At 35.8% G+C, this 14,332-nt stretch overlaps 1 protein-coding gene across 1 annotated transcript in view; it reads right to left on the bottom strand.

Moving 5' to 3' along the window:
* Positions 1-14,332, bottom strand: part of DNAH9 (dynein axonemal heavy chain 9) — a 529,624-nt gene that overhangs the window by 4,092 nt on the left and 511,200 nt on the right. Inside the window, exon 69 of the mRNA XM_036755666.1 lies at positions 3,005-3,394. Coding sequence (XP_036611561.1) covers positions 3,005-3,394 — 390 coding nt within the window. The remainder of the gene's footprint in view (positions 1-3,004; positions 3,395-14,332) is intronic.

The raw sequence follows: 14,332 nt of genomic DNA, 5'->3' as shown, positions 1-14,332 counted from the left end.
AGTGAACGGATTGGACTAGATGATCTTTAGGTCCCTTCGAGGTCTAATTCCTTATAGCCTAAAACAAGAGGCTCAGATAACTTCAGTGGCATATAGCTTCCACTTCAATCAGGATCTGATTGCAAACAACACTCTGTCCCTAAATTGATATTCCTATGGGCTCTTTTCTCCATTATGGACTCAGTTGGCAAGGCATGATCAGCTTTAATGCTTTCTACAATCCTGCTGTGTTCTGCTTGAGTACCTGTAGCCCCCATAACAGTGATTCTTTCTTGGGCCATGTTATAATGTTTTTTATGAAATAAAAAGATGCATTTTTATTTGGCTTACTTCAGCCACAGTTAAAATTTTTTGGGTAAGATTTTATTGTTTTTGAGTTGTGTTTGACTCTTCGTGACCTTGTGGACTATAAAATGCTATGGGATTTTCTTCAGAAAGATGCTGGAGTGGTTTGCCATTTCCTTCTCCAGCAGATTAAGGTAAATCAAAGTTAAGTGACTTATCCAGGGTCACATAGCTATTAAGTGTCTGAGGTTGGATTTGAACTCAGGTCTTCCTGACTCCAGACCCAGTGCTCTATCCACTGAGCCACCTAGCTCCCTCTATAAGATTTCATTGTAACTTTGCTCAAAAAAAAAAAACCAGTTTCTTTGTAAGCTGGCCTTTCAAGGAAGATAACTTCAAAAAATTAAAAACTTGGTTAATTTCACATGTGTTTTGTTTAATTTTTATAGTAAACCAAAAGGAATTTTTCCCAGGATTATTTATTGTAGGGCAGTTAGGTTCCTTTACTTTTATTCTGTAGTCTGTCTGGAATTCCCTATCTGTATTCAGTCTCTCATCCACAAGAAACAAACCACCTCTTTTTTCTTCCTCCTGCCCAAATTTACATTTTCCTTTTTATCTCTTCTAAAGGCTAGCAGTGTGCCATACATATAGATGTTGTATGAATTTCAGTTACTTAGGGAGGCAACCAGTTGGGAAAAAGGATACCACTAACAGGATACCTGAGGTGTTCCAGAAATACCATTAACCTATAAAATTCCTTACCAGCTCAAGGTACTAAGTTTGACTTCCGAGAAGGATTCCTTCTCCATACCTTCATCGGAGTGCCTTCTGCTCATTTACAACTTTTTTTCCCTTCAGTGCCACTGTTGATTTTCATTTTAACAAAAATTCACATACTTTAAAATGTTATGGGCAGGTCTATAGAATTAATTTATTCCAAGTCCTATGCTTACCTTGTTGAGAGGTGTCATAGTATCACAATATTGGTTAACAGACTGGGCAAATGGAAATTTTTGAATAGTAAGTAGTAGAGGAAATACATAGAAAAGAGATTCTTTTTTCTTTAACAATCAGTGACTGCCTCTAACCCCTAATAGCATTCAGTAATATACTCTTCTCAGATCTTTGTAACTCCTTCCTTAGGAATTTCCTTGTGACTCTAGCAGCTTATGGCCTCCACTCAGTTAAGTTTTCTAAGACAGAATGCCTTCTCAACAAGTAGGGCCCAGTATACAATCTTAGAATTGTAGAGCTTTATCATAAAATTACGGTAGCAGGAACTTGGGGGTTTTATAGAAGGGAAAACAGGCTTAGTCAAGGCCTTATTGGTTCCTACTATGTACCAGGCACCCTGCTAAGTGCTAAGGATACAAAGGAAGGACAAAAAACCCAACTCCTGCTCTCAAGGAACTCAAAGACTAAGGGGGGAGACAATAAAACAACTAAATACAAACAAGAGTATAGCATGTCCCAAATATATTACTACAGTTTTAACCTTTAACTTTTGGGTCACTCTGTGTATAGGATAAATTGGGGATAATTACAGAAAACACTATGATTAAGGAGGAGCGGAAAAGGCTTCTTATGGAAGGTGAGATTTTTTTTTTTTTTTAGCCAGACTAGAAAGAAGCCAGGAGGTGGAGATGGGGAAGGAGAGAGTTGTAGGTATGGTAAATAAGTGCCTAAAGTGAAGGAAGATGTAAGACTGGAAAGTCTTGCAAAAAGTAAGTAGACTGGAAGGGGCAAGGATGTGAAGAGCTTTAAAATAATTTATGTTTGATACTCAAAATTGTAGGAAGCCTTTGGAGTTTATTGAATAAGGGCATGACATAGTCACATCTGTGCTTAAGGAAAATCAGTTTGACAGCTGAGTAGAGAGAGACTTAAGGCAAGTAAACCAGTGAACAGGTTATTTCAGTAGTCCAATTGTGAGGTGATGAGAGGACCTGCATCAGGGTGGTAGCAGTCAGAGGAGAAAGCATATATGAAATGCATCAAAGGCAGAACTAACAGGACTTAGGTGAAATAACTTGTCCAAGGTCACACGGCTAGCATTTGGCAGAATCAGAATTTAATCCCAGGCATTCTGGCTCCTCATCCAATTTCTGATGCTTTTTTAATACTTTGTAGTCATTTCCTAATGACTCTCCCTACTGTAATAGAACCATCCTTTGCACAACTATTAAATTGTGCATTTTTTTTAGAGGAAAATGAGGTTAAATGACTTGTTCAGGATCACACAGCTAGTAAGTGTCTGAGGTTGGATTTGAATTCAGCTCCTACTGACTCCAGGGCTGGTGCTCTATCCACTGTGCCACCAAACTGCCCCTACACAACTGTTAAAAATAGATCAACATGTTGGCCATGTCTGACAAAGTCTCATTTTATATCCATACCCTTCCCCTGCTCCTAAACATTACTTCCCCAAGAAACTTCTGGCATTTTTTTTCAAATATATAGAGCAGTATAAAATGTAATGTAGACTGTCCTAAAGTCTGGAACTATCTACTTTCAATCATCAGTGGATCTTGTTTGGAAAGGTACTGCTATAAAGCCTTGTCTGACTTAGATAAGAAAGTTAAGATTGGCAAATCAGAGTGATCTGTTGTGAATATTTCTGATTCTTTTGCTGCACTTGAAGACATCAGAACCTCAAATGTCTGTCATAAATAGTATTTTGATTCCCTAAATAGTATTTTGAGTCCCTAAATATTACCTGTGTATCCCAGCAGGCTCCTTCCATGAAGAGACCATGGATGTAGGCCCCTTCCCGAGGTGGGCTACTGAAATCTTCCCGGCTCTTCTTGGTCACTTCACATTGCAGGGTCATCTTATCCAGTGGCCACTCATTCTTATGAGCCATAGACTGCATTATGGCTGTCAAAAATGACTGGGGATTAAAAAAGCCTGCGAGCCAGACAGCAGAGGGCAGGGCAAAGTCTCCCATCCATCTCTCCAGCTCTTTTATTCGGTTGAGCAGATCCACAAACCAACTTGCCAGGCCTGATGTTGATGGGTATGCTTTCTTGGCCCATGACTCTGGTACAGTATCCAGGTACAGAGCACTCTGTAAGCTCTCCATGTTGCTGGTCATGGTCAGCTCACCCTAAGGATAACACAGCCAGAAAATAAAGACAATGAGAAAGCATAGACAGGAGAAGGACAACGAGGTAGATTAATGCAGTAATTCTACTATAGGAAACCTTTGTCTTGGTTCTCGAGGATGTGTCATTTGCCATCACTTAGTAGATTTGGATTTTTGTGGTATGCCCTCTTAATTTAAAATTCCCTAATGCCTGCAACTATAGTAGTTGGTACCAGGTGAATGGTGATACCTGAAATGGTGCATAGACTTCTCATTCATTGATGAGATTAAAGTATATATATCTATATATAGTTTATTGTTAAAAATAGAAAAAAAACCATTAAAATAAATTACTTAAATATGTAGGCTCTAAGGTTTATAAAATGCTTTCCTCACAACAACCATGAGGTAGATAGCACGAATATTTTAATTTCCATCTGAAAGATAATCTACCACAGTGTCTGTCCCATAGACACTTAAAAATGTCTTTTGATTGATTAATAAGGGAACCAGTTTCAGATTGGTGAAAAGATTTATTCACACAGCTAGGAAAGGGTAGAGCCAGGGGTCTTTTATTCCAGATGCAGAACTCTTTCCCAACACCACACTGCCTAAAATTTTGGTTCATTGATAGCATTCTGACTCAGTTTACTTTCTCTCTGCATTGATTTAAGGAGTCTCACTTTAGGATCAAATAAGACTGTTCAGACTTACAAATCATTCTTTTTCTGTACAAGAAGCAAAATACCCCATCAACTTTTGTAGTAACTCTCTTATTCTTTACTGTAGGTGTTCTCAAGCAACTTAGATGGTGAAAGTCCTCAAAAAGTAGGGCCTGTGGGAGCACATTGACAGTCCTAATGATCCAGCTCTCCAAAATGTGGATTTTTAAGGTAGTCAACTTAGTCCATCTCTAACTTACCTCTCCCAATTGATCAATTCCATGAAGTTTTACAACTGGACTTGGCTAAAAAGTGCTGACAGTTTCCTTAAGAGGGGCAACCCACTCCCTTCCCTAAATTCTTTTTCCTTTGAACCTTATACTCCTTGAAGTACAAGTTACTCAAGGGGTATGGCTGAATTATTTGGCTTACTATTAAATTGTAAATATTACTCTTCCTCTTTTAGGGATGAGTGGTGTAGGGATTTGTCCAAGACTATACAGTGCAAGTAAGTGACAAAGCCAGGGCTAGAATGTAGGTCTTTTATTTCTAAATCCCATGCTTTTAGGAAGCCAGGCTACTCTAAAATTTCCTATCTTCAATATTTAAACTATCAATTAGACTTAATTTAAACCAATGAGGGATCATATGACTCTTCCACTAGTGTCTTGTAATACCTCATTGTGATGTGGAGTTCCTAAAGGATATGCTAACAGAACACAAATTGTTAGGAAGACCTGAGTTCAAATCTTGCCTGACATTTACTAGCTTTGTGTCCCTGGGCAAATCACTTAAACTCTGTTTATCTCAGTTTCTTCAAGTGTAAAATGGGGATAAGAATAGCACTTACCTGCCAGGTGTATTAAAAGGGTCGGATGAGATAACATTTGCAAAGTGCTTAGCACAGTGCCTGGCACAAAGATGCTTGTTTCTTTCCTAACCATATAGAACTGATAAACAAGTGCTGCACATCATAATCCAGACAAGAGTCTTTTTTACATTATTGGATTTTCCTAGGTTGATAGCAGTCAATAAACAAAGGAAATCTTGTATTTTCTACATTTTTAGTCATTTACGTTAATGGTAAAGACATGTTCATCTTTGGAATACTTGAGAAAGCCTGCTTGTTTCCACCTAATACACTCATCAAAGAGGCCCTTAATGAGTGTGTAGATTATTCTCATCAAAATTTTTATTTTGTGTTTTGGTTATCAGATTCTACATTAGACTCTATGCATATGTAATATATGTATACACAAATATATATACACATATATGTCTGATAGACAAATAGATAAATTCTTTATATTGTCTAGTCACCTGGTTACCATAGTCTAGAAAACATACATACAAGCACACATCTTAGCTACTATAAATAAGTCATAGTTGTACCCAGAATTGAACAGAAGGAGGAAGGTGGGCTGGTTTGTCTTTGGGAAATTGCAAATTTCTTTTAGTCACCTCAAACTTTCCACTGAAACAATTTTTTAATACCAATATTCTTTCAGTGTTATATGGATGTGAGACGGGGAACATTATATCCTCCAAAAGAATTGAAAATAATCACCCGGGGGTAATGCAAAGTAATGCAAAGTAATGCAAAGGTGCATGGTGGATGTGAGCCTCTTAGAAACAGGGAATCATGAAGGAGAAATGGATGAGAAGAAAAGAGAGTCTGGTCACATGTTGAGAGTGAAAGATAACTGGCGGATAGCTCATAGCTCCAGTGGTATTCTTGTGATGTCAGAAAGAAGATCCCATGATACTAGGTAAAGTCACCTGTTGGAGAATATGGACAAGAGTGACAAAAGATGGGCAGAAATGGATGGCCGCAATCTGTGTCACTGGAGAGGCAGTGAGTTAGAAAGTCAAGAAAGCCTCAGACTTGAACCATTTGGATTAAAAATTCTTTGTTCAGCATGATCAAAAGCTGCCCCAAGACTTTCCTTGTGCTGTAGCCTCTAGGCAAAAATTGCACAACAAATGTCAACACTGCACATTGATGCGCTACAACCCTTGCCACATTGAGAAGCATAGGAGAAAAGGTAGAGCTATCTAAGAATATTCCAAAGGAGAGGTGTAAAATAGCACCACGGCAGAAGTGCTTTGTGAAAACTAGTGAAGATTTCTGGAAAGACATTAGAAGATTACATTAATGCTGGTACAGTCAGTAGAAAACTTGAACACCATGTCACCCAATTAAGGGCCGCAACAATAATGAAACAAATAGAATCTGGGAAACAGAGATATATTACGAATTCTGGTACTTTTAAACAACAATCAAAAGCAAAAACCAAAGGTTAATGGAACATAAGGAGTCTGTAACATTGATTTAAACAAACAAAACAAAACAAACCACTTTAAACTATTGAGCCTTGAGAAACAAATAAGGTACAGGAGAGACAGAACTGAATGAGGACAAGGTAGAAAATTTCTTGTTATTATTTGTTCTTTGTTCTCAAAGACAACCATGACATCAGGGAGGTGATGCCATGACATGAAAGTGAATTGGATTTAAGTGAGGGAGGGCTGTTTATTGACCTAGAAATTAGGAAACAACTAGGAAGTCAAATGCAATATATATATATATATATATATATATATATATATATGGAAGTTGGACCAAATGTGAAACAGAAACCCCATGTACCATTAAAAAAATGAATGATGAATGGTTAGGTCAAGGGAAGTGACTGAACTTCTTAGTGTTTCTGAAAAACTGGAAATGCTTGTATAAGATTCATAATTGGCTTAAATGTTTGACAGTGGTACATGAATTACTTGCAGATCACTCCACCAGCTTCTTCTCTAATGCAAGCTTGATTCTATCTTTACAGAAGGCATCATTTTGTTATTAAAACATGAGAATACCAGTAGCCTTTAAAAATATAGGCTAATTACATGTTTATATACTTTATATAAAACATTCATTATCTGTATTGCTCAAAAATGCATAAACACACACAAAAATACACTGACCTAAGAAAACGGAACCAAGAAAAAATATAATATGACTTCAATAATATAAACAATTGTAACAAAAATTTTGAGGAAAGACACTTTCCTCTTCTCAGTAAAAAGGTGAAGATTATGGATTTGGAGTACAGTATACACTTTCAGATGGAATGATTGTGACAGTTATTTTTAGATATTTTCTTCAATATGGGGGAGATTATGGAGTTCACAAGGTGGTTGCACTAAGGGGAAATGACTAGGGTATTGGTATAAAGCAAATAAGTTTAGATCTGAAAGTAAGTAAAAATATATTGAATTGTGCATGTTACTTTATAGTTTTACTAGATATTAAGAATCAAAAAATTATATCCATGTATGTATATCTATCTAGGTTTCCTATTTTAAAGAGTAAAGCACTTATTGTTCAGGCAAGGTTGGCTAAAATAGAAATAGAATGAGATTAAAATTGGTTAAAAATATTTGGATTTCTTCACTTGCTTTGTACACATGGTCAGATTGGGGAAATAATCTGGGAGCTAATTTCATCCTAGGATTAAATCATTCTATGAAATTGAAAAGATAGATACAAATTTCCAAATTTGATTTAAAAAGGAAGAACAATTACCAATATAAAAAATGAAAAAAGTGAATTCACAACCAATGAAGATGAAATGAAATCAATTATTAGCAGCCTTTCTTTGACACAAATGTGGTTTTAATACTGAAACCAATATGAGATTCAAAACAGAGAAAGAAAACTATAGACCGATTTCCCAAATGAATTTTGTTGCAAAACATTTAAATAAAATAGAAGCAAAGAGATTATAGCAATATATCACACAACTATCCTATATTGTAACCAAGCTGCCACATAGTAATCAGTTTGGGGAAATTTTATTGAATTGTTTGAACCTAGCCCTGTGTGGCTAGGAAACTAGACCTGTTGCTTAGAGACAAGATTCATTTCATACTTAACTCAGGACATAGGTTATGCTGAGCAGAAGCCCAACCATAACTGAAGAGTGATCAAAGGAGTATGAGTTTTCTCCCATTATATATCTCAAGCATCCCATGAGTCTTGTTTGGAAACTGAATCTGTGCTGACAAGTCAGCTACTATTTCCTTGTTCCTTTTTCTGAATCCTATATAATGTGTAATTTATGGACACTCAGGGGAAGTGGACCAACCTTTTTTTTTTTTGGTTCTCCCCTCTGTTGGATAACTTAATAAACTTCTAAATCATTGCAGTTTAGAAAACTGTTTTACTCAGCTAAGAAACTGGTGTGAGAAATGGGTTCTTTGATGGTCAACCCAAGAGGTAAGGTTCATCCTAGACAAGATCACTCTATATAGTGAGAACCAGGTGAGTACTTCTGTGGTTCAGGAGGAACACAGTCAATTTGGCCCCTGGCCCTGAACTAGGTTTTAGTATTGAGGACCCTGGCTGTCCAGAAATCTAGGGTGCTGTGTACCATGTTAACTTAGGGAATTACTCAGGGAGGGTTAGAACTAACCTAGCCACCCTTATGGACAAATGAATATTCCTCTTGGACTAATCTACCAAGAATGTGTGTGTGTGTGTGTGTGTGTGTGTGTGTGTGTGTGTGCATGCATGCATCTGTCATCCCTTATTTTGGCCAGTCCTCACATACTTCCTGTACTTCTCTTGCCCTCCTGTGACTATTAGAAAATAAGCCAGATATCTGGTCTATGACTATATACTGGTAGCAGCAAATGTAAGGGTAATTAGTTGAACCATATGACGTGCTAGCAGGGAATCCTTTATTCATTTAGTTGCTTGAGCAACCCTAAAGAATTGGTTGCCTAACATCAGTACTATACTCTCACTTAGGATGATGTAATAAGGTATAAGTAATAAGGGAAGATAGTATGTGTATTAGTAAAAATAAACTATTGTTCAGGGTTGAATACTCATGGGCTGAATGTTCATACTCTTCTCTTTTTTTCCCTCTCTATCCTCCCTATGAGCTTTTTAGGAAAATCTTTTTCTTATGTCATGTTTATTATTATTTGTAGATTCTGCTACCTTGGATTTCTAAGGGGAAAATGCAGCCAGCCAGAAAGACTGCTGTAAAAACCTGCAACCAGAGAGTTTAGAATGCTGGGGAAGTTAATTAAATTCATACCCAAAATAGTTCTCCCAGCTTTGTGTAGTCTTGTGCTAAACTCTCTATCCCAGTAAGCAGGACCTATCTCCCACTTCGGACTTTTAGCAGTAGATAAGGTTTTAGGAAGGGGAAAAAAAACTGTAAGATACCTTTTCTCTGTCATTTTAGCTCTGGATTACAGAGAAGCAAAGAAAGGAAAATATTTTCCTGGTTTGTAGAAATGTATGGCAGAACAAAGTAATTAGAGAAGACATTTGTAATTGAAATATAATATCTTTGCTATAATTGCCCAAATTATGGTTTGAAGATTTTTGTAAATGCTGAAATAGAAGAATGAAAATGTGAAACTGCCACTGTAAATCTTTGTAGTAGAGCTAACTGAAAGCACTGGGCTCTATAATTTGAAATGCTAGCAGCTAATGGTAATACTATTTGTCATTATAAATCCAGATTTGAGTTTGTCCTAAAACTAAATTATAATTTGGTCTCATTTAAAGTGAGATGTGTTCTATTAAGGTAATTGTGATGTTTGAACCTCTATAATAGGTATATCAGACCTTAACAGAAAATACACTTGATAATTTGGCATCAAAGGTGGTATGCTTAGAAACTGCATGAATAAGAATTAAAAATGTAAGTTCTCTATACTGGTCTTTTGAATGTGATTAGTATAAAATGCCAAATTGATAGAAGGATGAAGTGATTTGCTATGTGAGATGATTTGGACACACATTCAACTGAATTGATGTTATTTGACCTGCAAAAAAGTTTTGTGGTATGTTTTAAAAATTCATGATATTGGTTATGTTACTGTTAGACTTTTAATTCTTTTTGTACTGTAGTTTTGGGGAAATCATTGATAAAGAATGCTGTTAATTTGAAAAGCAATACTCAGAGGGTGATATAATTGTATAATTAAAAAGTTAACTGCTCTTTTGATAGAAACTATTGTTATAGGTTTTTTTTTAAAATTGTCAAGTATTTAATTGGGTCTATTTGGCTTTAAAATAAATTATAATAATGTGATAACTTAGAGTTTGGGAAATTACCACAGATTGTAAATATCTGTGAAGTTCTTTAGGGACTTGCCAGATTTTCAGTTCCATGAATCTTTAGCCTTAGCAAAGACATAAATCTTGTTAATTCTGTGAGAGAGAAGTTGTTGAAGGAATGTTATGAAGTTCTAAAATAATGAAGTGATTTAATGAGAAAGTAGATTTGCTCACAGTGATTTTTATTTGAGAGATTGTTTGGCCATTGCTTATGAAAATTATGAAAGTGCATCTGGATTATATGAATTGAAGTTACATCATTGAGCTATCCTAGTATCCAGAGATCCCAGTTTTAAAGATTTTATTTTGGCCTTAGGAAATAATATGCAATACTTTCAGAGGTGGATATCTATCAGCCTCAATGTTAACAGTGGCTAGTGTATTTCTGTGTTTTGAGTGAACTATCATGTATTCACTGTATGTGTACAATGACGGAATGTGATTATTTTCTTAATTTCTAATGACTGCTATCTGTTTCAGCATGGATTTAAATCAGAAAGGAAAACTTGCATGTGTTTATTGTTTACTCTTATTGTCACAACATTAGAAAAATCATAATAATTGTCTGGGATTAGTGGTTTGAGGTAAAATCTCTTGGGACTATAATTTAATATAATTCCAAGTTTCGATTTCAGGTATGATTGTCTGAATTGTCATAGAGTCAATAATCAACCATGTAAGGGAAATGTCAAGTGCTGCTCAAAGGAGTGCAGTCTGAAAACTGCTACAGGTGGATGTTTGTGCCTGAGAAGGTTGAGGGGACAACCCTGCATAGACAGCTGCAGGATCTTCTTGACTCAGTTTCCTTATTGTGCTATTCCCTTCTGAACAGGAAAATTTCCCACCTGATTAATTCTCAGCCTGGCTATGGTACTATGAATAATATGGAACTTTGCTGCATGACTGGCTGTTCTAAAATAAAAGCTAACTATAACTCCTACCTGGAATCAAGCAGAGCTAAGGAAGCTTTATACTAATGTTAAGTCAGTGTGTACCCTTGAAGGGACAGTCTTGATATTGTTATTATCATGTCCCTTTTTCCTTTCATAGCAAACTTCTGTAACAAGGGCAAGTAAATTGTAAAAGTTTATATATTTAATGAATCCTGTTGTTGCAATACTAAACATTTATGAATTACTATAATGGATGCAAGTATAAAAGATCTTGCTGTTTTTAGTATTTTCTGTTTTGAATTTGTGGTTGCTAATAGTTATAAATTTACATATAAGATTAAATTCTTAAAGTATCTCCTTTCTGGGTGATTTGAGGTAATGTATCTTTAAAGAGGGGATAAGACAATCAGGACAAAAAGGTGATGTGATAAAGATGTAAAAGTTTTCAATTTTCAGAGAGTTGTAAACTTCAGTTTGAGAAAAGTAACAAGATTAGATTGTTTTATCTAAGAACATATATATTATATATATATGTTTGTGTACATATATATACATAAATATACACATACATACACACACGTATATAACTCTTTCAAATGTTTCTATCAAGAATAATGTCTAAAAGACAAGTATAAGGATATCTTCACAAGGTTTAAACTAGTTTTCATCACCTGAACTAGTTATTGGAAAAATCAATTTAAGAGGAACACTCTTCCATAACTACCTTAGGAATTGGAGCCTATTCCAGGATTTCCAAGGGAAAATGTTTTCAAGGACCAGATTGGTTACATGGGACAGCTAAGACCCAGTCTGTAAGGTGATTTAGTTTACCTTCAGAAGCTATTTAACTAAGTTTGTTTTCTTAGGAGATATATGAGATTATGACTTTGCTTAACTAAGTTTGTTCAACTTTTATGACACTGAAGGAAGCATGGGATTGTGAATTTATATTAAAAAAAACTTTTTGTGATACTTGTGATCATATGTGTTCTTTTAATGTTTGGGAAATCTCCTTTTATTGTGAAGCACACTTGTTTCCTGGTACAAGCCTAAGTCCTCTGACTTATAGCCTCAGATACCCAATTTGATCCCTCTGATTATGAGTTGCTGCCTCCTTGGTCCCTATCACTCTTTAAAGGAATATTCTATTAAGCTCTTGATAAGATAGTGATAAGCAATGAAGGAGATGCTTCCATGATTCAGATTATTGTAAATCTTAACCTACCTATAAGCTTGCGTAATTGTGTTTCCACTAGTATAGGAATGTTGGGCTTAAAACTCCAAAAGGAGGAAGTTATGAGAAAACTTTATTCCATTATTTGAACCTAGCTCTGCATGGCTGGGAAACTAGACCTATTGCTTAGAGACCAGATTTGTTTAATGCTTAACTCAGGTTAGGTTGATCAGAAAACCAGTCAGAAATGAAGATTGATACAAGGAATGTAAGGATTTTTCTCCCATTATAAATCTCAAACAAACCATGTATCTTATCTGGCAACTGCCTCTTTTTTTTTGCCAGTCAGTTTCCTTATTTATTTGAATCCTATATGATATAATTTACAGACACTGAGGGAGTTGGCCACCCCTTTTTCACATCTCTCCTTTTGTGGGATTACTTAATAAACTTCTTTCTAAATTATCTCAGCTATGTATTTTGTTCTCAGCTAAAAGCAGTTAATAAATGCTTATTGCTGATTTGATGCAATTAAGATTTCTCTTAATAGTGATTTGGTGTAATTTTTCTTATGGTTGCCAATAGTTTATAATTTATCATTTGAAACTGTTCATATCTTTTGACCATTTACCCAGATTTTAGTGAAACAAAAAAAAATTCTCATGTTATTCTTGGGAACCAGATGAAGAGTATGGTAGAGTTGAGTCTGGTTGCATTTCAGTCATTTTTCATTTGTATCTAACTCTTTGTGATCACATTTGGGGTTTTCTTGGAAGAGGATGGTTTGTCATTTCCTTCTCCAGATCATTTTACAGATGAGGAAACCAAGGCAAACAAGACTAAGTGTCCAGGGTTACAAAGCTAATGTCTGAGACCAGATTTGAACTCAGGAAGATGAGTCTTCCTGACCCCAGGTCTGGCAGTCTATCCACCGCACCACCTAACTGTCCTAACCTGGTTGAATAAGTGGATCCAAAGTGTGGTCATTAGTGGTTCTGTGTCAGATTCAAAGGAGATATTGAACAGAGTGCTCCCAGGGATTGGTACTTGCCCTTTTGCTGTTTAATATTTTTATCGATGATTTTGAGAAATAAATACTATACACATCAAATTTGTAAATGAGCCAAAGTCAGGAGGGAGAGCTAACATGTTATATATCAGGATCCAAAAAGATCTGACCACGTTAGAGTATTAGAGTATTGTACTGAATCTTAGAAGACAAAACTTAACAGGGATAAATACAGTCTTACACTTGGGAAACACACAACCCCCCCCCCCCACAACTCTACCCCCACATTCCCAAGTACAAGATGTGAGGACACAGCCAGATAGCAATTTATTTGATAATGTGGGAAAATATTTTATTATATTGTCCAGAAAACCTTATTAATTATTATATTGTTTAAATCTAACTTTATATGACCAGAGACTATTTAAACCTAAAATGTCCATTGACCTCAGTGATTCTCTAATAGTGCTAGAGATGGCTGTAAGAAATGCTTTGAGTTCTCCCAGGTCTTTGATCCACCCAAAACATTTGTTTTGGATCCACCTAAAGTATGTGTTTTGGGTTTCCCAAGCTACATTGAAAATCTATACTTACTTGCTGATAAACATCTCGAGCAACCTTGCCTGAAAACTGTCATGTTCTGGAAATTGCCTAACTCTCTACATGCAGACTACTTAGCTATTCCGTCCTTGTGTGCCCTTGCTTTCCCTCTGTATAATGTAACCCCTCAAAGACTTGAAAGGGAGCCACATCTTTTCCTGGCTCTCACCTGTGCCAAATGACCCAGTAAAGTTCTTTCTAAAACTTGTTCAGGTTTTGGGGTTTGTTCTTGACTGACAGTTAAGGTCTGGGAATTTTAGGGGGCAGAAAGTTCAGTGTATCCATAGTGAAACATAACAGCCAAAAATGGAAATGAGCTATTAAGTTTGTATTAAGTAGCCAGGTACAAGGAGATCTGTGTATCAACAAAAGCTATTTCCCATATTTATCTATGTCTGTATCTATCTATCTTCGGTACCAAACCTAATCTAAGGAATTTGATACAAAAAAATTTCCCATTCGATTTTTCCTTTTTAACATAAATG

This window comes from Trichosurus vulpecula, chromosome 4, assembly GCF_011100635.1.
Source record: "Trichosurus vulpecula isolate mTriVul1 chromosome 4, mTriVul1.pri, whole genome shotgun sequence".
Lineage (NCBI taxonomy): Eukaryota > Metazoa > Chordata > Mammalia > Diprotodontia > Phalangeridae > Trichosurus > Trichosurus vulpecula.
Note: the sequence above shows the minus strand (reverse complement) of the source record. Positions and strands in the feature narration are given on the sequence as shown.